Source organism: Tasmannia lanceolata, unplaced genomic scaffold (assembly GCF_043159265.1).
Source record: "Tasmannia lanceolata isolate RefF3 unplaced genomic scaffold, GAP_Taslan_0.1 ptg000025l, whole genome shotgun sequence".
Lineage (NCBI taxonomy): Eukaryota > Viridiplantae > Streptophyta > Magnoliopsida > Canellales > Winteraceae > Tasmannia > Tasmannia lanceolata.
In genome coordinates, this window is record NW_027518702.1 from 14603471 (window position 1) to 14629500 (window position 26030).

At 37.9% G+C, this 26030-nt stretch overlaps 2 protein-coding genes across 4 annotated transcripts; both read left to right on the forward strand.

The window, feature by feature from the left end:
* The first annotated feature begins 1353 nt into the window (after positions 1–1353).
* Positions 1354–1821, forward strand: LOC143857682 (uncharacterized). The gene has a single exon (XM_077368118.1). It carries the CDS (start codon positions 1354–1356, stop codon positions 1819–1821), a length of 468 nt encoding a protein of 155 aa, XP_077224233.1.
* Positions 1822–12758: 10937 nt separating this feature from the next.
* Positions 12759–23439, forward strand: FRS11 (FAR1-related sequence 11). 3 transcript variants are annotated; one of them, XM_077368272.1, is made up of 4 exons: positions 12759–13108; positions 19996–21010; positions 21083–21526; positions 22500–23439. In XM_077368272.1, the coding sequence occupies exons 2-4, from the start codon at positions 20033–20035 to the stop codon at positions 23115–23117; spliced, it is 2040 nt and encodes a 679-aa protein (XP_077224387.1). In that variant the 5' UTR covers positions 12759–13108; positions 19996–20032; the 3' UTR covers positions 23118–23439. The 3 variants fall into 3 exon arrangements, with proteins under 3 accessions (XP_077224387.1, XP_077224389.1, XP_077224388.1); XM_077368274.1 differs by having other exon boundaries at positions 20043–21010; XM_077368273.1 differs by lacking the exon at positions 12759–13108 and adding an exon at positions 13423–13572.
* The last annotated feature ends 2591 nt before the right edge of the window (positions 23440–26030 follow it).

Consider the following 26030-nt stretch of genomic DNA (forward strand, 5'->3'; position numbering starts at 1 on the left):
GTTGTCTTTTTTGTTTTAATTGGCTTTGGAGGGCTTTTGGGGAATTGTAATAAACTTTTACAGCTCTTAAAATAGTAAGGGCCTGTTTGGATATCAACATTTTAAAGTCTTGGATTTTCAAAAAATCCTGGGAGACAAGGAGGAGCCTGTCCCGTGTTTTCTAATTTCTCACCCCCCCCCCCCCCCCCCCCCTCTTTTCGTCGAGCAAGAGAGTAGGAGATCATTCCATGTTGTAAGGTTTTAGAAATCTCAGGATGGGGGAGAGATTTCTTAAACCTGGATTTCTTACTTAAAATTTAGGATAATGGACTCTAAAATCCAGAATTCGACACCACTTTCAAATAAAAACATGGAGTCTAAAATCCACGTATCCAAACACCGCCTAAAAGAAAAGATGAGTTAGCCTAAATATCCAAACATGGTGAGAAAGCATGAGAAATCCCTAAAAACAATGAAGAAAAATATGCTACTTCCAATTGGGATTTCCCCTCTGCCTTTTAGGGACTATTATGCTCCCCTCAATCTCTCCCTCTGAAATCTCTCTCCCTCCTCCTCGTCTAACAATTGGGTTCATTAATATTCCATGGAATGTTTTTTCATGGTTGCTGAACATGTCCTATTCGCGGTTGCCAAACATGCCCTAGAAGTAAGAAAAATTAGAAATCTATAGGTCTCGAGAATCCCAAGTTTAGTAAGAAGAATAAGAAAACTATAGTTCTCAAGAATCCCAACTCTTTACTCCCAACCAATAAACCAAAATGTTATCTCCCCTCTCTCATTCTTCCACTCATGTTCTCTCTCCCTTTCTCATCTTCCCTCTCCCTACTCAATCTCCCAAAGTTCTTAAATCAAAGATTGCAAACCACTCCTCTCATCCTCCCTCTCTAGTGTTTTGTACCTATTTATAGTTGAAAAATAATTAGGTAGCTTTATTTTTAGAGGAATTCTAGACTGAAGAGAGCCCTTGCTATAAAGAGGTGAAAGGGCTTCCCCATTGGCTGCACATCACCATCATATTTCACTTTTCAGCCGTTATTAATGCATGATGTTAATGTGTAGCCAATAGGAGAGCCCTTTCACCTCTTTTTTGCAAGGGCTCCCTTCAGTCTAGAATTCCCCATAAATGAATCATAATCCTATCATTTACTCTCACCAACCATACGGTTTAAAGTCTTTCCTCTCCCCCACCAACCTGTAAAACTTATCTATTCAGTTTCTTCCCTCAAAAACTCTCAATTTCTTTTGGAAATTAGCACAAACCCTAGAAACCTATTCCGCGACCAATCAAGAGAAGGAAGAAAACCCTTAAACCGATACCCAATCTTCCTCTCCTTCAAAACCCATCTCCCAATCATGTCAATCTTCAAAACCCTAATTGGGTTTTGCCTAATCACCTCTTTTTTCATGGTATCTGCAATAACACAAGATTCAAAAAACCTAACAGCCTATGAGATGCTTGAGAGTTACAATTTCCCAAAAGGGATTCTCCCACAAGGTGTGAAAGGCTATGTATTAAATCAAGATGGTAGCTTTGAGGCTTATCTTGATGGAGAATGTAATTTTGCTGTTGAAGGAGGGTATTCTTTGAGTTACAGAAAAACAATTTCAGGAAAAGTCAGTGTTGGGTCTTTGAAGGAATTGAGGGGAGTGAGTGTGAAGGTATTGTTCATATGGTTGGGTATTTCAGAGGTGAGTAGTGTTGATGGGCAGTTGGATTTATATGTGGGCCCGGTCTCTGCATCGTTCCCGCTCTCGAATTTCGAAGAATGCCCTCGTTGTGGTTGCGGTCTAGATTGCGTGAATATGGTGTTTGATTCTTAGGAAAGAAAAATCAGGTTTTGGTTTTTGGGGCTTTGATTTGATGCATATTGTAACCCTTTTGAATAAATAAAGATGGTGTTTTTCATGTGTTTGTGGGGTTTGATTTTGGTAATGTGGTTAGCACTATAGGAATTTAATGTGTGAGTCTCATGCTTTAAATAATGCAACTTTCCCCTTTCATTTTCTGAAAATATTAAGAATACCCATATTGCAGAAGTAAAGTTTAGGGTTTGATTGTAGGCTATTGGTCTTGGTGGGTCTTTCTTGCTTTAATATTTTATAGATGTTCTTAGTCTTTTAATATGGTACTTTGTTGTGGAATAAAATTAATTGTGTTTTTTGTGGGTTTGAATGTTTGATTTTAGTTACAATGTTTTAATTCGTTGTGTATATAATATTGCATAAATCAGTAGCTTGAATTTTCTCGGAAAGGTTAGATTATTGAATTTTGAAGAAAGCCCTTGCTGTGGTTGTGGGCTAGATTGCGTGAACATGGTGTTGGATTCTTCGGAAAGAAAATCAGGTTTTGGTTTTTGGGGCTTTGATCTTGGTGGATGCTTCTTTCTTTTGATGGATATTGTAACTCAGTTATACTGAAATTTGGTTTTTGAATAAATAAAGATGGTGTTTTTCATGTGTTTGTGGGGTTTGATTATGGTATTATGGGTAGCACTATATGAATTTGATGTGTGAGTCTCATGCTTTAAATAAGGTAACTTTCCCTTTTCATATTCTGAAATAGACTTTGATTGTAGGCTATTGGCCTTGGTGGGTCTTTCTTGCATTTTAATTTTAACAGATGTGTTATAATCTTGCATAAATTAGTATCTTAATTTTCTAGAGATAATTAGATGAATCCTCTCTTCTTCTAAAAATAGTAGGCTAATTTGTATGCTCTTTAGTAGTGTAGTGTTGATGGGAAGCTGGATTTCTATGTTGGTCCGGTTTCTGTGTCTTTCCCGCCTTCAAATTTCGAAGAATGGCCTCGTTGTGGTTGCGGTCTAGATTGCGCGAATATGGTGTTGGATTCTTAGGAAAGAAAAATTAGGTTTTTGTTATTGGGGCTCTGATATTGATGAATGTTTCTTTCCTTTGATGAAAATTGTAACCCAGTAATACTGAAATTTGGTTGTTGAATAAATAAAGATCCTTTTTTTCAAGTGTTTGTGGGGTTTGATTCTGGTAATCTGGTTAGTACTGTATGGATTTGGCTTTAAATAAGGTAACTTACCCTTTTCATATTCTGAAAATATTAAGCATGCCCATACTGGGGAAGGAAAATTTAGGCTTTGGTTGTAGGCTATTGGTCTTCATGCGTCTTTCTTGCTTTTTAATTTTTATAGATGTTCTAATCTTTTAATATGGTACTTGATTGCGAAATAAAATTAATTGTGTTTTTTTTGTGGGTTTATGGGTTTGATTTTAGTTACAATATTTGAATTCGACGTGTGATAATCTTTCATAAATCAGTAGCTTAATTTTCTAGAAATAGCGAGATGACTCCTCTCATTTTCTGAAAATAGTAACTACTTTGTATGCTCTTGAATTTGAAAGTTCCTATTGGTTTGTTAAGTATAATTTCTTTGTATGTTTTGATTTTGGTAAACTGGCTAGTAACTTGTAAATTTGGTGTGTGGATTGTGTTTGAATGGGCTTGAATTTTTGTAGACTGATTTGATTATTGTTTTTTCTCATTTTCTGAAAAATATTAGGGCATACCTGATAAAATTAGGTCCAAGAGCTGTTGTTTGTTTGACTCTTGCAGGAACTTGTGAGGTTTTCTTCAATACGACAAAATTATCAGCATTTTAATTTGATATGGTGCTTGAAGGACCTTGATTGGTTTTCATGAAGTTTGTAGTTTTATTCTAAACTACAAAAAATGTATATGAATCAGAATTTTTATTGTGACAGTAAAGTGTTCTATTTTTTTCAGACTCCTCAGCTGTAGGTATCAAACTAGTGATAACTGAGTTAGAAGAATCGTTTAACTGCTAATTTGATGTATTTTCTTAGGGAAGTTTATGCTGTTCATGAACTAGTAATTGGGTTAGGAACATGTCTCCTGGATCAGTTTCATCATTTGGGGATGCTTCACCTACAGAGAGAATAGAATGAGCCATTATTAGAGGTGTGTCCATTTTGTAGGTTGGTTTAACAGCGTTCACTCATAGTAATTGCCTTGATTGTCTGATATCATTGAGAAATAGATAGGGACTTAGGGAGTGTTCTCCAACTGTTTCAGCAATGAGATACCCCGATATCATGTTAAGAATAGCTAATATCTGTAGAACTCTAGATGTCATTCGTTTGATGAGAAATATAACAGAATATGCAATTTTCAATTGGATGAATCTGGAACAACTAATGTCAAACAGAAAAAAAAACAATGACTGGAGTGGGAAAGTTAAGAGGCAAAAGGAGGATTCATTGCTTCTTGCTCTCCTTCAAAACTCCACAAAACTAAGTGATGAAATAAAACAGAACTTATCTTCTCACTATTTAATTACCTCGCTTGCCTTTGGGGAGAGTTCTCTTTCTGGATTGGAGCAGTTTTAATACAGTATCCTCAAACACCTGCTTTTACTGCCCCCCATTTTAGTAAGGAGCATGATTATGGATTGGTAGCGCGCTCTGCATCAGTCAGCGCTAAATGAGTCAATCCACTTCCTTATTTTTTGAAGACTGATAAGAGGCGATTATATAGATGTTTTTAATGCAATATCCTTAACTAGGGTATAAAAGGATTAGCTGAACTAACTCATTTCCAGATAGATGAGTAATTGATAGGATAATGAACGGGATTTGTGTTGTGACTCGTATCTCTGTATCTAAAGGTTTGAACTTTGAACATATAAAATGTATTGTTTGTATGGGTTTTAAATTTTAGTCCTTCCTTTCATCTTTTAAAATTTTAGAGTTGCCATGTAGTTAGGTTTTGAAGGATCTTATAAATGTGGTTATTTTTTGGGTATTTTTGGGATTGGTTTAATTATAGAAAAAAGTCAATATTTTCTTTAGTTATTTGATTCTTGCAACCAGATTATTTTGATAACATTGTCTAGAATCTACATGATTTGACCAATTGATTTCTCTAATTAATTTATCCTCCCTGTATCTGCTTCTTTATTTTAAAAGGTTTGTTGATGTTAAGTGATCTTGTCAGATGGTTTCTAAAATACCATCTTAATTTGTTCATTTTGAGGAAGTCAGTGTGTTTGGTCTGTTTGGAAAAAAAAATCAAGGGAATTTATCAAGATTATATTCTGATTATACTTCTGAGAGTATGCTAATTAGTTTTAGGTTGCATTTTTGCAAGCATTAACACTTTTTCTCAATATCATCGTTCTTCTTTCTCTATTTCGAGGTTTCGCAAATGATTAATATCAGAATCACTATACAGTAGGTTAGAAAACCACTAATATTTTGGGTCTAAAGGATTATGCCCCACATCCACGTGATGTATTAAATTGCAAGTGATTAAAACAGTTGTTAGAAGCTTTGATGGCCAATCTGAATTTTAATAGATGATTGGACTATTGATGCTACCTTAGCTTTAAGGATTAGGATTTGTGTGTTTCTCGACTTTTACACTACATATATTCATCTTACTATTTTGAGCCTTTGGTGACTGAAAATACCAAGTTGAAGCCACTGCACTACATATATTCATCAAACTATTTCAGCTTTTGTGACTGAAAATACCCATGGTATTGTTTCTGCTTCACAATTCCACGGTGTTTGCTCCCACTTCTGGTGATTAGGGTATAAACACATTCTAAACTACAATTAAAAGTGGAGTACAATAATCTACCTAGGAGATTGGGATCACATAATTCTTGGAAATTTCTCTGAAAAGACCAAAAGAATTATGAAAATCCTATGGGACATCTCTCTCCTAGCCACCATGTGGGTTTTATGGAAGGAAAGAAATGCGAGGCTATTTAAGGGCTATGTGAGAAATCCCGGCTTTCTATTCATTAAAGTGATAGCCCTTACTATACCATGGGTGAAATCTCTTCTAGCCTTTTCATTTGTATCAGTGTATGACCTATGGGAAGGATGGAAGGAAGTTTGTATGAGCATGGAAATGAAGCAAACAATAGCTCTACAATGGGAACCTCCGCCTTTGGGTTTTTTAAGCTAAATTTTGATGGATCTAGTTTGGGAAATCCGAGGTCGGCCATAATAAGGGGAGTGCTAAGTAACGAACAAGGGAATGTTGTTTGGGCATTCACAGGCCTTATTGGGGTCGCGGATGCTTCGGAAGCCGAGGTACGAGCATTTGACTTCGAAAGGGTTGGATAACGTGGTGGTTAAAGGTGATTCCTTAAACTTCATCAAGTGGCTTCAAGGATCCCAAAAGAACTATGGAGATTTGATAGTTACTTTGATGAGATATTAGATTGTACGAGAACCATGGCTCTATCCTTTAAGCATGTTCGTCGATTGGCAAACGAGGTGGCCAATAGTTTGGCTAGATTGGGGGTATCGAAAGAAGCTTTGGCTCTTTTTGATTCTCTTCCCCCATAATTTCTTTTTGCCATTCTCGCTCTTATCTTTATTGTACCTCTCTTTGTTTGTACCATGACCATCTCAGTCTCTTTTTAATAAAATTGGCGATCATTCAAATTTTTTTTTGAAAATATATATCCATCCATGCTTCCCTCTTCCAAAAAGAACAGTACCCAAATAAAATTTCTCGGAGAGATATGGCACTTGAGAGTGTCCAATGTAAACATTGGGAGTAACTAGCTTCATGAACATAGAATCCGGTTCGGCTCCCAAATCAGTAGATTACTGAGGACTTTAGGCTCGACTTTGAAGGATCATTACACTTTCTTCTTTTACCCGGCTTGTGCAATTTAGACATGCTTTAGGAGTCTCCCATGTTGTTAAGCTCTTTGTGGATTTCCCTTTGGTTATCTAATTTGGGGAACTACTACAGGTTTCCTGAGTAGGAGTTCCCCAAATTTGGAGCTCCTCCCACAGGTTGCTTTTATAACTTCAGTTGCATGGAAACTTCTTTCAAAATGTACATATGGAACTGAGAGGCTTCTCTCATAGGATGTATTTCTAACTGCAACCAAATGATTTGTTCACTTGAGTAGAAGCACCGAGTGGATGTTAACATGAATCATTCCTTCAAAGCATTTTTTTTATGACATTGGGTATCCCCACCCCAATTTTTAGGGCGGGACTATTCCCTACAGATGCACACAATCACCCGTAAACCACGCACATCGGGTAAGCCCATGGGGATTCGAACTCGCGACAATGGGGAGCATACCCACGACTTTAAGCCAAAGAGCCACACCTGTAGGCTGAAGTGCACAAGAAAAATACTCTCAAAATCTGTTACTTTCCTATGATTAGTGGATTTGTGGAAGTTGCTATATTCTTTTTTCTTTTTTGAAAATTGGAAGTTGCTATATTCTCGAAATGTAGTTCAGATAATATATAAATTCTGAAGTCTGCACGGGGACATTTATGATGGGTAAATCTCTGAGAACTTTTTCTAGTGTAGACGGTATCTTGGTGGGATCTCAAGGTTGTGTTGAGAGGGGCTGAGATGGTGACTGGTTGTAAAGTTAATATAGGAAAAAGTGTCTTGTTGGGATGCAACCTGGATGGTGAGCGGATTGATATATTGGCTACGGAGTTCGATTGTATGAAGGATAAGTTTCTCATTATTTATCTTGGGGTGCCCTTGGGTTTAGGGGTTCCCAATGCATCTCTTTGGAAACCAATTTTGAAGAGGATGGAGAGAAATTTGTGCGGTGGAAAAGGTTGTATCTTTCTTTAGGGGAGTTGTATTAGCCTAATAAATGTTGTCCTGCCAAATCTTCCTACGTACTTCATGTCATTGTTCAAGATGTCCACATCAGTTGCTAATCAGATGGGAAAGTTGCAAGGGATTTTCTCTAGGAGGGGAAAGAGAAAAGAAGGGACACAAATATTTGGTTGGATGAGACACACTGTGTTTCTCCAACTCTAATGGACCCTTGGAATTGACAAGCTCACTCTTCGAAATGCTGACCTTCTTGGAAAATGGATTTGGAGATTTGGAGAGAAAAGGCAAGCTCTTTGCTGGAAAATCATCTCAGCTAAGTATTTATGTCTACGCGCGCGTGCAGTAGGGTCCATGATTTTAGATTTCCATCGAAACAGACACGAAACGAACAAAATGTTTTCATTTCCATTCCCACCGAAACGATACTGAAATCAAAATGCGTACTGCAATCAAAATCATTAGTGCATTAGTATTTTAGTATATCAGTACATGTTGCATTATCATGGTTATATGAATTGCATGTCAACTATGGTATATGAATTATTTATAAATATTTATATGATATTGTATGTACTGAATTATCAAAAATGTACGACAGCACATGCCACTAGGTGTTCAATGTTATTACACCATCAATGGTTGTCTTGCTTATGTGATGGTTTCTAAGTGTGTTTTTATTTGAGCATTTCTTAAAGTTTCATCTTAAAATTCTATCATTTGCATATCTTTCCATACGTTTCTATGATTTTATAGAATTTCCTAAAATTCTATCATTTGCATATCTTTCCATAAGTTTCTGTGATTTTATAGGATTTCCTCCAAAAATTCCAACCGAAACCGACATTGGGGAGAGGGGGTACAAGGGGAGGAAAGTGTCTAGAAGTAGGTGTTGTGAGAGCTTGGCGGTCTGTTTGTAGAACTATTGTGTCATTTACCCTTGGGATTAAATTTAGTATTAGGATGGGAAACGGGATGAGGTTCTTGGAGGATAAGTGGGTAGGAGTGTGTCCTCTTATCTAAGATTCCTTTATAGGATAAGTAGGGATAAAGAAGCCCTTCTGTCTAGCTGCTATGAGAGTGTGGGGGAAGGGTCATGTGGGGCTGGGCGTTTATCGCATTCTAAAAGATGTAGTGTTAGACTGTTTTCTTAAACTTCTTTGTCTGTTGGAAAATGTTTTTTTCTCTCAGCAGTGAAGAGGTTAGGAGAGAGTGGGCTCCAGATCTGAAAGGGCCTTCTCCGTCAAGTCGTTCTTCAAGTTTTTTTGCAACTAGGAATGAATTGCTTTAAGGTGGCATAAGTTTTGGCATGCCACAGTCTCTCCACGTATCCAAGCGTTCGTTTTAAAAAAAAAACGTTTACACTTTTGATAGGCTTCAAGGGAGGGGTTTCTAGCTGACCAACTGAAATTCCCTAACCTTAGAAGTGGGGAGGAATCTATTAGTCATCAGCTTGTTCATTTTTATTTATTTTTGATGGGCAAGCTGGGGTTAGGCGGACCCCTACCAGATATCTTAAAAAATCAACAGAGATACAGCATGAAAGAAGGAGAGCAAGCCCCCTCACATCTGTAGAGGAGGCAAACAAAAGACCAAACAAGGTGGCCAAGGGACACCCAAACAAGCAGATACAACACAACAAAATAGGAAAAACCGAACAACAACGATATAAGGAGACCAAAAGAACACAACACAGCCTAGACCAGGCAGCCAAATACAAGCAGCCAAATACAAGCAGCACCAGAAACAACACAGCAGGCCAAATCTCAAGATTTCAAACCTCCCGGAATGAGCCCACGAAATGGGACCCGGATTCCAGGGGAAGAGATCGAAATTGATTTTGGAGAGATGGATGGCAGCACACAAGATGAAGGTGGCCGAAGGAGGGAAGCATTTGGTTTTCCTTTTTTATCCTTCTCGTTCTGAACTATGTTCCAAGGACCTTCAGGGGAATGGGGAGCTGATGGGGGGTCATTGTTGGAAGGGGTGAGGTCCGAATCTTGAAGGGCCGAAAATTTATTTTTATGGATCCTAATTTGCGGTGTCCCGATCCAATTTCTATTCCTTTAGAAGATTCTCTGATATTCATTGATATGAGGTTGAGCCTTGCTTTGATATGGGGCAGTAAAACCCACCTTATCAGGCACTGTGCTCGACTTTTTTACATCCCATTGACTCTTTGTGATCTGACTAGCTTGAGGGCATCTCTGAGGGCAAATCAGGGGGCAATTATCAGTGGAGTGACTGAAATCTTCACAAGGGATACATGGATTGGGCTTCCATTCATATTCAACTACTTGGGTCTCATCACCTGTGGGGGTTTGAATATGGATGATATCGGGAAGGGGAGAGGTTGCAGACACTTCAACACATAATCTGGCATATTTAAGCCTTGAGGATTCAGCTGTTTGCGTATCCATATATAGGGGCTTGCCAATGATGCTGGCTAGTTTACCTAATCCAGTGGGGGTCCAGTATTTGAGATGCAGAGCCGGGAATTTTATCCATATTGGAATCGAAGAGAGCTTCAGTTTCTCAAGGGTGCAACCCGGGGACCATTTTTGCAATATCAGAGCTCTCCCACCATATGTTGTGGAAGTTTCCAAGACTTTAGTGCAATCTTCCTCCAAGTTGAATTTGAAAAGGTAGAAAACTGTTGTGAAGGGCAATAAGTTCAAAATCCCCTTTTAACTGCCATATTCTTGAGAGATGGTTCTTTAAAGCTAAGTAGTATGGCCTGCGACCCAAGAAGTACCCAAGGAGACAGTTGTACCATTTAGTTTTTGCTTCATTGAAATCTCCATCCCTGAAAGCTGCCTTTTGGACTCCATCTTCAGAGGTAATGGGGGGAATGAAGGGAACTGAGGTGTCAACTGGTTTGGAAGGACTTTTGCCAAACAACTCTTTCCATTTGCCATGAGCAAGATCTTTCGATGGGGAGGATAGGGGAGGAGAAAAGGTGGGGAGAGTTGGAATCTGAGGAGGAGTGGGATCAGAGCTTCGATCAGTAGAGGAAGCAATGGGGGCCCTAGATGGTGATGGAATCTCCTTTGGTGGAACTACAGCCAGAGGGAGGGCATTAGGGACAAGAGAGCTCCTAGATAAAATAGGAAGGGAAAACTCAGCAGCTGAGTCATCGGCTTGTTCATTGCAGGGAATCGAGCAAGGTGTGGTCTTCTATTCTTAGATGGTTCAGCGTTCAGTGGATTATGCCTAAATTAGTTATTGGTCATCTTGAAGGCTGGAGATGTGTTCATCTTGGATCGCTAGAAAGATGTCTATGGCAGATGTTGGCATATACTTCTTTTTTTGCCTTCGGATTGAAAGAAATATGAGATCTTTCAAAAATTAGTCTGCGAATTTGAGAAAATTTGTTGGAATATAAAGGTGTTATTAGTTGGTTTGCCTCTCTCAAATGAGTTCTTTGGTTTCTCATTTCAGAATTTAGTCTTTATATGGGGTGAGATCATTCACTCTTACATTCTAAAGAAGGTTTTTGCTGCATGGAGTTGTCCCCCAATTTCAGTCATTAAGCTTAATTTTGACGAATATACGTTTCGAAATCAGGACCCTGACAGGAATGCGAGGAGCCTTCAATTCCATTGGGACTTATTTTTTCATTCTCTGGACCATAGATCTGACTCTAATGAGGAAGAAATCAAGACCTTGTTTGTTGGATCGAGAGTGTTCCTCTCATAATTGATAATGATTCATCAAATGCGATGTCGTGAAGATTACTCTCTTTTATTGACGAGATTGTTAACGTTTGTAAATATTTTTTGTTTCCTTTTCTTGGGTCCCTAGATCTTCCAACGATCTAGCGAATTCGTTATCCCCATCTGGAGTTTGGAGGGACAATTTATATGAGGGCCTGCCTCGGCTCTGTTGTAATTTTTCTTTTCTTTTTTGTATTGTATATTTATTATCCAATCAAAAAAAGTAAAGACAAACAGTTCTGTTCTGATGGGTGTTTGTGATTGGTGATGGATGTACTTTATTTATGTTATCTCCATTAGAGATCTTAAGAATTTGTTATGTACAACCATTTTCTTTGGAACGACTGTATTTTGGGTGCTCCTCCTTCTGATTTGAGTAGACTTGTCGGTTCAATGGCAAGTGTTAAATGGGGGATGACAGCTACCATATCTAGTGTATTTTATGTCTACTCTTTCTCGGTTCGATTTTGAAAAAAATATCAAGCCTTTTTGCTTTATCATAGTTAAATGATGGGAATAGAGAAAGCTACTACTATAGTAAGCTAGTATACACGCATTTGCCCACTCGCTTTAACAGCCGCTTTACCTCAAAGGAGAGACAGAGATGGACAGAGTGAGGAGAAGGTGAGAAAAGGGTGACAAATAAGGAAAAGTAAAACTCCACTCAAAATACAATTTATTTTTTCACCATCTCCTCACTCCTGTCCTCTCAATTCTCTCCTCCCACCGTCCCTACTCTTACCTCACTCACCACTTGATAAACTAAGATTTCAAGGAAAAAGATTTCATTATTGCCACCACATGGCCTAAGGACCAGTTTGCTTTGGATTTTGACAATCAATTTTGAGTCCAAAGATGATTATTGGACTCAAAATTAAGGTCCTGTTTGTTTTAGGTTTTAAGAACTGATTGTGTGTCCAAAGCTAAATAATGGACTCAGAATTACTTTTAATTTTGAGTACAGTGATGAGTTATGGACTCATAATCAATTCTCAATATTATTACAACCGATTGTGAGTGTCAAACCTATTATCGGACTCAAAATTGCGTTCAAATTTGAGTCCAATAATCGGTTTGGCACTCACAATCGGTTGCCATAATCTTAAAAGGACAAGGCTTTAATAATTTTGAGTCCCATCATCAATTCTGGATTCTAACTGATTTAACGAGCAATTCACAAAATTTCACAATGTGAATAAGTTCATACTTAATCTTTGAGAGAAGCAAATAAGTAGTGGCAGGATCAAAGAGGTAAAAGTTGATTCATCAGAACAAAACAAAAGAAGAATTAAGTATGCCTCCCTTAATTCTGGATTTTGAGAATCGATTTTGTATTATTGGACTCACAATTGATTTTGAGCCCAGTAATGGGTGTCTCAATGGATTCTAAAAATCCATAACAAACAGGTCCTTAGGTGCTCATGATACAATCCAGTGAAAAAGAGATTTTTTTTTTCTTTTTTCCACTCTCTCTCTCTCTCTCTCTCTCTCTCTCTCTGCCGAAATTCCCTCCCCTTCGCCTTCATCGTCTTCTCCAACTCCACGCCCTTTTCCCCCTCCTATGCATAAAACTCTTAAAATTTCAGGAAAAATCCATCTACCTTTGTCTTCCTCACTCTCAAACCACCCATCTTTAAAATGATTTTGGCTTTGGCAAATCATATACCTTTGTCTTCCACCCAAGGGATCTACGTCTTTTCTCTCGAGATAAATATGAGGATTAACGTCTTTTCTCTGCAAGGGATTTAGGTCTTTTCTTAGCGCCCCCCAATCTCTCTCGGTAAGTATGAGAAGTAGACAAATTTTTAGTGGTATGTTCATCTTGGGTATATGTTCTTTTCTTCTTTTTTTGTATCTTCTTGAAACTCTGCCATAGATTTTATAATTTTACAGACATATTTTCTCGGGAATACTTTTTATTTTATTTTATGCACACCGGGTGTTTGATGGGATGCTTCAACAAGATATTGTTACATGGATTCGAATATTGCAGCAATATTTGTTAATGGATGTTTGGCACAGTTGTTTTATTGGTTTTCGGAGTTGAATTCACTGCAGCAAGTGTTGTCAGCATCCTGCTTGCTTGCGAGATTCTTTTTTATATGATGAAAGTTTTATCCTGAATATGACGTATGTTATTTAAAGTCATTGATGGGATTCACAAAGAGGCAAGGAAAAGGAGTGGTCTTGGTTGATTAGGGCACTCATTTTTTGCTTCTGTTGCAGTGATGGATATCAAATTGGGTATATACTTAAATTAATCCATTTGGTTATTCTAAAGCCCTGTTCATTTTAGATTTTGACAACTGAATGTGAGTCCAGTTATCAGTTTTGAACTGACATTCAGTTGTCAGAGTGATTTTGCAATCAATTTTATGCATAGCATTTGAGTTGGATATGAATTGAATTAATGCATTTTGTTATTTTAAGAAATGTTATATGTTAGGTTTTCCAATGAATGGTCCTGACAAATTGATTTGGGCTTCCCAGGATTTCCAATGGAAGAAGTCCTCTTTCTTTGCCCATTCTCTTTTCTAATGAGATGTAAATTTCAAATGGGGGGTCTTGCTGCAGTTTCATGAGATTTCTTCTGCTTCATGCTATTAATTACGGGAGTCTAGATTCGGACCCAAATTGTTCATTACTTGGAATTATATTATTTTTGTTTAATCTTATTAGTTTATGGGGGCATTAAGTCCTCTGGAAGCCATTAGCTATATTTCCTTAAAACTATTGAAATCATTGTTTGTAATAATCATATTCAACCTCAAAACCATTTGCATTTAAGTGGGCTATTCAGCTATAAATTTAAGACGTGATTATCTATGTATATATTTTTTAAGCTTATAGCAACAAGGCAATGCCCTGGTTTATATAGCAACGTCTTTTTATATCGATGCTTTACAATGCAACTTAACCATACCTGGAAAGAGGTGATAAAATGAATTCTACTACTGTTTTTTTTTGGTAGGTAAGCTGGGATTGAACCTGCAACCTAAGGTTGAGATAGAAAACCTCAACCTTTCAGCTACAGGCCCAACCCCATTTCTACTACTGGTCATTGATTCCTTTTAATATAGATGGCCATATAGTTAGAAACATCTATAGATGCATGGCTAAATGCATGTGATCTCTGAAATTGTTCAGTAGCTCGGCCATAGGTATGTTGTTCTCATTTTTATTGTATCAGTCTGACACACACATGCACAAATGTGTGCATTCTAGGACATAGGTGACAAAATAATTTATACTTTTTGTTGTTTGATTCAGTTTAATGTAGATAGACATATTGATTCAGTTGATTCAATTTTGAGTTTTTGCCTTTAGTTGTAATGTACTTATCTTTTTCGTTTAGCTGGTTTTTGTTCATATTAGTAGGTGAGCCCTAAGCATGGTTTTCTAATTTTATTTAGGTTTGATTTAGATTGATGTTGTCTTCTTATTCTGTTACTAATTACATCCTTTTTGAGTAGTAGGTTTCACGGCAGTTTCATTATTGTATTTTAATATATACACCTACAAAATGTTCGTGGGCAGTTGAATTTTTTACTTTCATTTATTTATATATATTGGGCTTTCACATGTAGATTTTTCCAGTTCAATTTCTTATAGTTTTTTAATTATTTGATTGAAAACTGACTTTCAGAATTATTTTTTCAATTTGGAGCTGGTTTTCACATATCCACGGGATCGGCCGGCGGTGTTTTATCTAGGGTTTTGTTTTTGGGAAAACTTATTTATCTTACTCGGTGAGTAGCCTTTGGATTATTCTAAAACAAATGAAATCCTTTCCTTTAGACTACCCTCATTACCCTTTTACCATCAACCCCTTTGGTGATATTCTAACATCTACATCTATGACAAATTATACCAGGGTAAAATGGTCACTTTAAGGACCTTATCTCTCTCTCTCTCTCTCTCTCTCTCTCTCTCTCTCTCTCTCTCTCTCTCTCTCTCTCTCTCGTGCCTCTCCCCACGCCTCAACCTCGCTCTCCCATTCCACCCTCTCTTTTAAGATATTTTCCTAGGGTTTTATGCTCTAACCATCTTCAATCTTTCCCATCCGAATATTAAGCATTAAAGGATTTGGTTTGACATGGCGAAATATAGACGGATATATAGGATATCTTCACCAGAATGGTTGCATCCTTTCGTGTTATAAGAAATTTTCATATTTATACAAAAATTCATTATGTTATGTTACTGATTATATGATATATTGGAAATATGTTTTAATACGTATTACTATTATTATTGTTATTCATATTCATTTTTTTCTTTCTAAATCGTTTAAATTCATTTTTTTATAATTACATACATTTTATTTATCTCCCGTGCATCGCACGGGGTTTCTTACTAGTTAACATTAATAGTAAGGATCTTGTTTCCTTGGACCTTATCCTACACGCCCATTGAAGGATCGAAAAGACCATAATACCCTCATCTTCCTTACACCCCCAACATTTGCCGAGAGGCCATTTTAGTCACTTCGTAACGACTATTTTAGGATAACTGAAAATCAGGCGCAAGATATAAAGTGGTGCGTACGATTAGAACTCCAGTCTCATCTGCGTATGTTAGAAATACCCCATCTCTCTCTCTCTCTCTCTCTCTCTCTCTCTCTCTCTCTCTCTCTCTCTGGATCTACGGAAGCTACACTCCTCTTTTTTTCCTGCAATGGAATCCGATCAGTTGTTTTTCAGCACATATTTGCAGATCCCGGAATGATTTTTCAACGTGATTGGGGTAAAAGATTTTCCACCTTTTCAAACCCCTTCATGTTTTTCTGATTGGTTTATTATTGTTGGTAAAGGAGTTCGAAATTTACTTCATTTCCAGCTCTAAATCGATTTTGTTTTTAGGTTGTTTGGTATTCAAGATATCGTTAGAGACAAAAAAAATATTGTTTCTTTTTTCAACCCTAGTTCGAAATACAAACAAAATTTGGATGACTTGTGACCTTGTTCACCCAAGAATGGTAAGGTCATGCAACCATTGAGGTTTTACGATTTTGTTTTGTGGCTAACCAAATCCCGAAGTTTTGAAGGTTAGAAATAGGGTTTGATGATAAATTGATTTTGACTTCGATGGTCTTAGGGTATATCTTTATAATAAAGTACCCAGTCCAAAGTGTTCACCCAAATGATGAACTCCTTGGGATGCATTTTCCATATAACTTAAAAATTTAATCGTTAAAAGAGCATCTTACTTATCCACAAAGGTAGTCACGCTCATGATTTTTTGGGCAAAATCTCTCCCTAGTTTTAATTGGGTCTCTGCCTTTGACTTGTGGAATGGTTGGAGAGCGGTGTGTAATAGTTCCGAGTTGAGGCATCCTATTATTCAGGTTTGGGAGCCTCCTGAAAAGGGTTTCTAAAATTCAATTTTGATGGATCTAGCTTGGGCAATCCTGGTCCGGCCGGAATTGGGGGAATGCTAAGGGATTCGGAGGGGTTGGTGAGGTGGGCTTTTGTGGGTCCTATTGGTATCGTTGATGTGCGGTTCACCAAGGTGAGAAGTTTCTAGTGGGAGAAGATCTTAACAAAGTGGTGGTGGAAGGCGATTCTTGCAATGCCATTGATGGGTTTCCGGTTCTCGCATTTTTACTTGGCATTTCGCAGATCTCTTTAATGAGATTAGGGATATTGTGGGCTATTCTAGCATATCCTTTGACATCTTAGGAGGTCAGCCAATGGTGAGGCGGATAAGCTTGCAAAAGCTGGGGCGAATCTGGAGGATCTGGAGCAATACAATTTCCTTCCACCTTGATTGTGGCCTTTTATTTTTTCTCATTTTCTTGTATATTCCTCTATAGCCTCCCTTTCCTGTACTTTTTGACCATCTCAGTCTCGTTTAATGAATTTTTAGTCATCCAACAAAAGAAGAAAAAAAACATTCATATGATCACACATTCCTTTGTTGAGCCTAATGTAACCGCCTCCCTTAATGGGGGGCTCTTCATGTTGAGCTCGATCATAGAAATGATTGAACTATCCTTCCAACTCACCACCGATGTCATGATGTAGTGACAGTTCCTGCCTCATAAGGCATTGGGTGAGTTCGCCTACTTGCCTTTGTAGATCTTCAGTTTCCTCGTCACGGTTATCATAAGGTACATTTTTTCTTGCAAAAACATGTCCACGTATTTGTATTTATCCTTATTTGTATTTTTCCTTCTTGTAATTTGTAGGGGGACTTTCTCGGTCTTCCCTTTCTTTTAATTCAATTGGCTTACCATTTCAAAAAAAAAAAAAAAAACATGTCCACGTACGCTCCAATTAGCCATGAAATAGTAGAAACCACAATATCCTCAAATAGTAACGACTAGGCTCTGATACCAAATGATGCAAATTTAAAGCTAAATGTTTACGAATAAATAAGACTTGGGTAAATAATATCCAAGGAGGGTTGGAGATGAAGAGAATCACAATGTTAAAGATGAAACAACTTCTAACATTATCCAAAAGTTGAATGGAAGATAAGTTGGATGCCCACTCTATATTCCTTCAAAGTACAGGCTTCAAAGCTTAAAGTATAAAATGTTATGTAAATCAAATTTCCCTTACATGAGCTCTCTTTGCATACATACACAGCCATTAAATAATTGAGACAAGTCACACAACATAGGAAAAGATAGAAAATAAAGGTTAGCAACCCTAAGAACAACCTGCAATGAATGGAGAAAAGTATGGTTCATTGTAGCCAACCTTTGGAAAATGAAACTCTCATAACTCTTGATTCGGGCTGCTAACATGTGGTGAAAGTATACGGATCATCATTCTGCCCTCTTTTATTATAATTTTCTTTTATGCACTTTCTTTTGTCCTTTCCCATTTCGTTCCGTTTAGCATGGTAAATGATGAAAAAGCCCTACATGTTAAGTTGTGAACCTTGTTGACTTGTAATTTTTGGACTGCATAGATGTCTTAATCACATATGAATAGGAATCAAATTTACTATTTTCTTTATAAATTGGAAGTCCATGCCATCTTAATCTTGATTTATCTGTTCTGTGCAATGAATCTCACTATTTTGCTAAGGACCTCTTTTATCATGTTTTTTTTTGGGTGGGTAAGCTAGGATCGAACCTCAGACCTCAAGGTTGAAAACCAAAGCCATTGCCATTGAGCTAGAGGCTCAATCCCTTTTATCATGTTTGTACTAGCATATATAAAAATGCCAGGATCTTTAGTGGCTTGTTAAGTTTTAGTTTGTTGTAAGTCAGAATCCTAAGAAATTGGAGCATAGTTGTTAATGAGAAAGGGAGGAAGCTTGGAAAAGCACCTAGATGGTGCTCTCCACCCTTAGGGGCTGTTTGGATACATGGATTTTAGAATCCAGGTTGGAGTTTGAAAGCGGTATAAAATTCTAGATTTTACAATCCATTATCCTGGATTTTAAGTAAGAAATTCAGGTTTTAGAAATCTCTCCCCCATCCTGAGATTTCTAAAACCTTGAAACACGGGATGATCTCCTACTCTCTCGCTCGACAAAAAGAGGGGTGAGAAATCATAAAACGATGGACTGTCTCCTTCTCTCGTCTCCCATCCAGGATTTTGAGGAAATCCAAGATTTTAAAATATTGATATCCAAAAGGCCCCTTAGGGTTGGTGAAATTGGATTTTGACGGGAATTCTAAAGGCAATCCGGGTGGAGTTGGCATTGCCAATCTCTTCAATGATAATAGTAGTCGCACTATATTCTCCTTTTCCGGACCAGTTGCGATTCCAATGAGGTGGAAGCAAAAGCCCTCCTTTGGGGCTTGAGATGGTTCGTGAATTTGATGGAGGGGCCTCTAATTATCGAAGGGGATTCAACAAACGTGTTGGCGTCGACATGCAAAAAGTCTCATGGTACTTGGAAACTGGCTAGTATCCTATCGGAAATCCTAAATTTAGCATCAATTCTGGAAATCCAAAATTTAACATCAATTGTCCGCCAGGAATTCATTCATATGAAGAGGTCTGCTAATGACCGAGCTGATAAGCTTGTGAAAGATGGACCAGACATAGAATAGGTAGTGACGTATGATGCGAGGTAACTTCAGACTATGTGTGATTTTGGTGGGCTGAAGATCACGTTCTTAGGGCAGTTGGGGGGTCTTGCTGTAATCATTGTGGGAGACATCTCGTCCCTGAACATTGTATTTTGGTTTCTCCATCGAATAAACAGTTACTTTTCAAACAAAAAAATGGTTTTAGTTTTGCTGTTATCTCCACCCAATGCCATTTTTTTGGAAAATGGATATATCTGGAAATAAGGAATTTTATGTCAAATTCATTTGTAATTGAAGAAATAATTTAGTTCTGGGGAGACATGGTGATGAAATAATATAGTTCTGTTCGTTCAAGATAAGGGGTATGTGAAAGTAATAATAATATACCTACTCTCTCTCTCTCTCTCTCTCCGAAGAATTATATGTCAATTTTTTTAATTGAATAAATAATATAGTTTTAATAATTCCAGATATGTGGTAGGTGATGCACATTATAGGACCAGTTGTATACCTAGCCTCCTCCTCTGTCTCTCTTTGTATTAATTATATTTTCTCAAATTATGAATGTTAAGTAAATATTCTTTTTCTTCATTACCTTTTCTTTCTTGGTTTTCAGTTTCATCACAATCTTCAGATGTTATATTTGTTTTAATTACCAAATCTGCACACAGGTCTTACTTTTGATCTCTTTTATTTGTTACCAAAAAAATGTCTGAAGACGCTATACAAATGTTAGAAGGTTATGATGATCCGTCGGATCAAAGATCTTTATCTTTGGATGATACTAGCAGCACTGAGGAATCACCAGGGGACTCAAGGCTCTCACTAGAAACCTCAAATGATGCAATTCCATATATTGGCCAAAGATTTGTCACCCATGATGCCGCTTACGAATTTTACAGCGAATTTGCAAAGAGATGTGGTTTCTCAATTCGGCGTCATAGAACCGAAGGAAAAGATGGTGTTGGTAAGGGACTTACAAGGCGGTATTTTGTCTGTCACCGAGCTGGAAATACACCGATAAAGGCATCAAATGAAACTAAACCACAAAGAAACCGAAAATCATCTCGCTGTGGGTGTCAAGCATACTTGCGCATTAGCAAAACTATGGACATGGGGGTCCCAGAATGGCGTGTTACCGGCTTTGGGAACCACCATAATCATGACCTTTTAGAACCAAATCAAGTGCGCTTCCTTCCCGCCTATCGAACCATATCGGAAACCGACAAAAATCGCATATTCATGTTTGCAAAAACCGGCATCTCTGTGCAGCAAATGATGAGACTAATGGAGTTAGAAAAGTGTGTGGAGCCTGGATATTTGCCTTTTACAGAAAAAGATGTGAGAAATCTTTTACAGTCATTTAGGAAGGTGGATCAGGATGAGGACAGTATTGACCTTCTTAGGATGTGTAAGAACATCAAGGACAAAGATCTAAACTTCAGATATGAATTCACGTTAGACGCAAATAACAGGTTGGAGAATATTGCATGGTCATATGCCTCATCTGTCCAGGCATATGAGGTCTTTGGCGATGCAATTGTGTTTGACACAACTCATCGTTTGACCGCCTTTGACTTGCCACTTGGAATTTGGGTTGGTGTGAACAATTATGGAATGCCATGTTTTTTCGGTTGCGTGCTTCTACGAGAAGAAAATGTGCGCTCTTTTTCATGGGCATTAAAGGTAAAAAAAAATTTGGTAGTTCTTACTTTGGCATTGTTTCATACTTCTAATAACGTTTAATGTGTATGGTAGGCATTTTTGGGCTTTATGAATCGAAGGGCTCCGCGTACAATTTTGACCGACCAAAATGTGTGCCTTAAGGATGCGATAGCCATTGAAATGCCGAGCACCAAGCATGCTCATTGTATTTGGATGATCGTGGCGAAGTTCCCATCTTGGTTTAATGCTGTACTTGGTGAGCGATATAATGAATGGAAGGTTGAGTTCTTTAGGCTTTATATTTTGGAATCAATACAGGATTTTGAAATAGGATGGAGAGAGATGGTCAATTCTTTTGGACTTCATACAAATAGACACATCGCCAATTTGTTTGCATCACGAACGCTTTGGGCATTACCTTATTTGAGAAGCCATTTCTTCGCTGGAATGACTTGGACAGGCCAATCAAAGGCGATAAATGCTTTCATTCAACGGTTCTTGAGTGCACAGACCCGATTGGCCCATTTTGTGGAGCAAGTATCTCTCTCTCTCTCTCTCTCTCTCTCTCTCTCTCTCTCTCTCTCTCTCTCTCTCTCTCTCTCTCTCTCTCTCAAAAAAAAAAAAAAAACAAAAAAACACACACACACACTCACAAGTACTCGTATGCTGACCTTGTCACTACCATAGTTAGCCTAACACCACCCATTTTAATGGTTAGCCGTTTAATACTCCATTTAAAACTTTTAGAGTAAAAAAACTCCGTGTTTTGAGGAAAACATTTTAAACAACTTTTACAGTAAAAAAACTCCGGTTTTTGAGGAAAACATTTTAAATGCTTTTTTTGGCCAGTTTTCCAACTTTACTCCTGTGAAACCACCAGTTACTCCAAAAGCTTAAGCTGTTGAAGAATGCGTTATTTAATTCTTTTATACTTTAACACTCCCCCTCACGCGTGGCCACTCTTTCTTTGGGTTGGCCTACACATGTCACATGTGGCCGCACTTTTGGGTTGACCATTGTATCTCGATTTTTGACATCAAGGATGTTTGAACTCAGGACCTTTGATCTGATCCTATGTGAAACTACCTGTTACTCCAAAAGCTTAAGCTGTCGGAGAAGGCGTTAATTAATTCTTGTATACTTTGACAACTCCTACTATATTTTGTATTTTTTTTTTTTTTGAAAATGACTTTTGCAAAGGGAAATGATAAATGCGCCCCTTTTCATCACTTGGGACACCCAGCAGCTGTATCAATGACCGCAGAGGGGCTGATGTACTTCACGTCAGAAGGATTCAATGGATTTGATTGCCACATACACTGCAGTTGGGTGTCCCATGTGATGAAAGGTGGCCCATTTATCATTTCCCTTTGTAAATTACAAAATTTTAATCGCATTTTTTTGTATTTCCATTTTTTTTTAATTAAAGCCGTATTAAACTTGAATTTTCCCATCCCTTTTTTTGCTGAATCACGTTCTGCCAACTATGCTCACTATCTTCTCTTTGTAGGTGGCTGTTGCTGTTGATTTTAAAGATCAAGCAGGGGAGCAGCAAACCATGCAGCAAAATCTCCAAAACATCTCTCTCAAAACAGGGGCTCCAATGGAATCACATGCTGCTACTATTCTCACACCTTACGCCTTCTCTAAACTCCAAGACGAACTTGTCATAGCTGCACATTACGCGTCATTTCAGATGGAAGAAGGTCGTTATCTTGTGAGACACCACACGAAAATAGATGGAGGGCGTGAAGTGATTTGGGACCCACGGGATGAGGTTGTTACTTGCAGTTGCCTTCAGTTTGAGTTCTCAGGGATACTCTGTAGGCACGCTCTTCGTGTCCTTTCAACAGGCAACTGCTTTCAAATCCCAGATCAATATCTACCTATACGTTGGTGTCGTGTCAATGCATTGCCCACAAAGCTTATTCAGTCTACAAGTGAACATGCCGAGCGAGTTCAGCATTTACAGTCCATGGTTTCGGCTCTTATCACAGAATCGGCCAAGACAAAGGAGCGCTTGGATTATGCTTCTGAGGAAATTTGTGCACTACTTTCCCGCATAAGAGAGCAGCCCATTTCCACCCAAGGTACAAGAGATATTGCCCACAAAAGTCGATCCCGCTGAAAACCGAGGCCTTTACCAGTCAATGGTGGCTTGGCATCGTTTACAAAACTATGGCATTGCCGGTAGCGCTGACTGTGCTTAATTTCTGTCAAAATGGTGTGACTCGCAACCGTTGAAAGGATAGAAAGATGGGGCTGGATGGAGTTTTTGTTGAGGGTGGAGTATATTGTTTAGCAGTGGGAGTTGGTTCTAAGCTGATCAAGGATCACTCAATAGCAGTAGAATTGAAACATTTTTGTAGCATTTCACATGCAATTATACTAGTTATGTTCTGCCGCTTTTACCATTATAGAAATCAGTTGAATGGATTTTTGTTTCTCAATTTTCTTTCAATAGGCCAGCTTTTATGAAAATCAAGTTGATCTAAGTAGCAAGGTTAGAAAATCCCATAGAACAGTTAACAGGAGGCTTGTTGCAGCAAAAATAAATAAAAATACAAACAAACAAAATTGATCCAGCATTGCTTTAAGAATGGATTGAAATTGTATTCTAAGATCAGCTGTTCATATTTGCCTTTACAGCTCCTATATTTATTGCTAGAGTTTGCAGAAATGAAGAATTACCTGTTAGGAATGTGCAGCCAAATCTCCTACCTACAGTTCGTAGATAATACTTCTATTTTCAAAAGAGGATGTGAAATTCACGAGAAATTTTAAAAGTCTAGATGATTTAATATGTCACCGGGGCTGAAGATAAACTTCTCAAAGAGTTTGCTCACTGTTATTAATATGCAGACCGAAGAGGTGTTGGGTCACTCTAATAAAGACGGCCAAGACAAATCTACTTGTCTACTTTATGTCTCTCTATAAAATTCCGGTGAAGGTCGAAAAAAAAGGAAGTTACAAAGGGATTTTTTATGGGAATGAGGGGGTCCAATAAAACATGTAGACATCTATTGAAATGGAAAAATGTCCATAGATTAAAGGGGAAAAGGTGGAATTGGAATAAAAAATATAAGAGCACGTAACAAGGCATTATTGGGAAAATAGTAATGGAGATTCGGCGAAGAAAATGATGCCTTGTGACAAAATTATTGGAGATGGGGAGAGTAGGAACTCGTCGTTAGGAAAATGCTCGGATGCATGGAAGTCCATTTGTGTTTCTTGACCCCTAATATGAGTCTCTAGTTAGATTCAGAGTCAATAGTCTTAAGATGAAATAGTCAGCCTCTCCTCTTTACTCGGCCTCCTTAGCTCCTATTATTGTTCTCTGAACCTGCTGGATTGTAAATTGTGAATCCCTGACACTCAAGGTTCATTCTAAGTTCATTCTTTTCTCCATAGGTTGATCGCTATGGGCAGGGAAGATTCTTGAAGGATTTCGAAATTGAGCCTTTGCATGGATGGTGGCGAATAAAAGGATCAACAGTAGTGACCATCTCAGAAAAAGAAAGTTTCACCTTGCCGGCTGGCATGTTTATATTTTTATGCAAGAAGAATGAAGAATCTTTAGATAATTTAATGGTGCATTGTCCATTCTCTCACCGACTATGTTAGCCTACCATTACAAATTTTGTGCTCTCTTGGGTGCTTCAAAAGATCTATCAAGAATATCATGTCCGTTTGGCGGAGCAGGACAAGTTCTTTAGAGATTAGTTCCATTATGTTTTAATTTAGCACATACGGAAGAAGAAGAGTTGCATTTTTAAAGAAAAAAAGACGCGGGGACACATTTTTTTAGAGACTAAAATCGAGGCTCAATCCAGATTACCTAAAAAAAAGGGACATTTTGGTCTTCTACGAGTTAAAAAACAAAGGAAAAAAATCTAGGGAAATAATAAATGCGCCCCTCTTCATCACTTGGGACACCCAGCTGCATTGTACGTGGCTGGAACACTTAATAAGAAATCACAAACCCCTCTCCTGTTCTCGTATTCTTACCATAGACCTCTCAAAACCAGATTAAAAAAACCTTCTTGTTGAGGCTTGTGAAGAGTTTGGATTCTTCGAGGTGTTCGACCATAACATTCCATCAGAATTCATGGACAGATTGGAATCTGAAGCTACGCACTTCTTCTCTTTAACTACGGCCGAGAAAGAAAAAGCAAGCCATGCCAGTCCATTAGGGCCTGGAAATAAGAGAATTGGTCCTGATGGAGATATGGTTTGGGCTGAATGTATCCTCCTCACTCAATGAGAAATTTATTTCTCATAAATACATTTACGGAGAAAAGGCAGAAACATGTGGTTAAGAACCAATTAGACACCCACCTTCTTTTTTCTTGCAAAAACAAACTCAATTGAATTTTTCAGAGATTCTTTGGTTCAGTGCCATGTTTCTTCTACGATATTACATGTATTTACATGGTGGTTTGATATGATATAATCCTTTAACCTTTTGTCTTTTGGTGGGGTTTTATTGCAGGTCTTGTTTGAATGATTACATATAGGCTGTGAAGGAATTTGCTTGTGAAGTTCTTGAACTGTTAGCTGAAGAGATAAGATAAAACCAAGGAACATTTTCAGTAAGGTTCTGATGGACGAAGAGAGTGACTGTTTTGAGGCTTAATCACTACCCACCATGTCCAGAGCTTGAAGCTATGAATTGTAATCTGACTGGATTTGGAGAACACAGCCTCTCTCTATGAATTGTAATTTTCAACACGGTTTTGGGATAATTTTTCATGTAATGTGAAAAATAAGGACTCGCTATAATCGGTTGCAATAATAGCAATCAGTTGAGAAATAATCCCAACCATATAGGGTAGCCTTTTACTCGTGTGGATGACAGAGATTAAAAAAATGGTTTTTAGTGAGAATAATCTCTTCCCTTCACAAATGAGTGAAAAGCTGATTTCTAAGCGCGACGGAGCAGAAACAAGCTTGTTTTTTATGCCTTCATTAGTTATGATCTTCATGTGAGATTTACAACAAATTATTAGTAATTCCGTTTGTTTGGGATTTTGAGAACGGG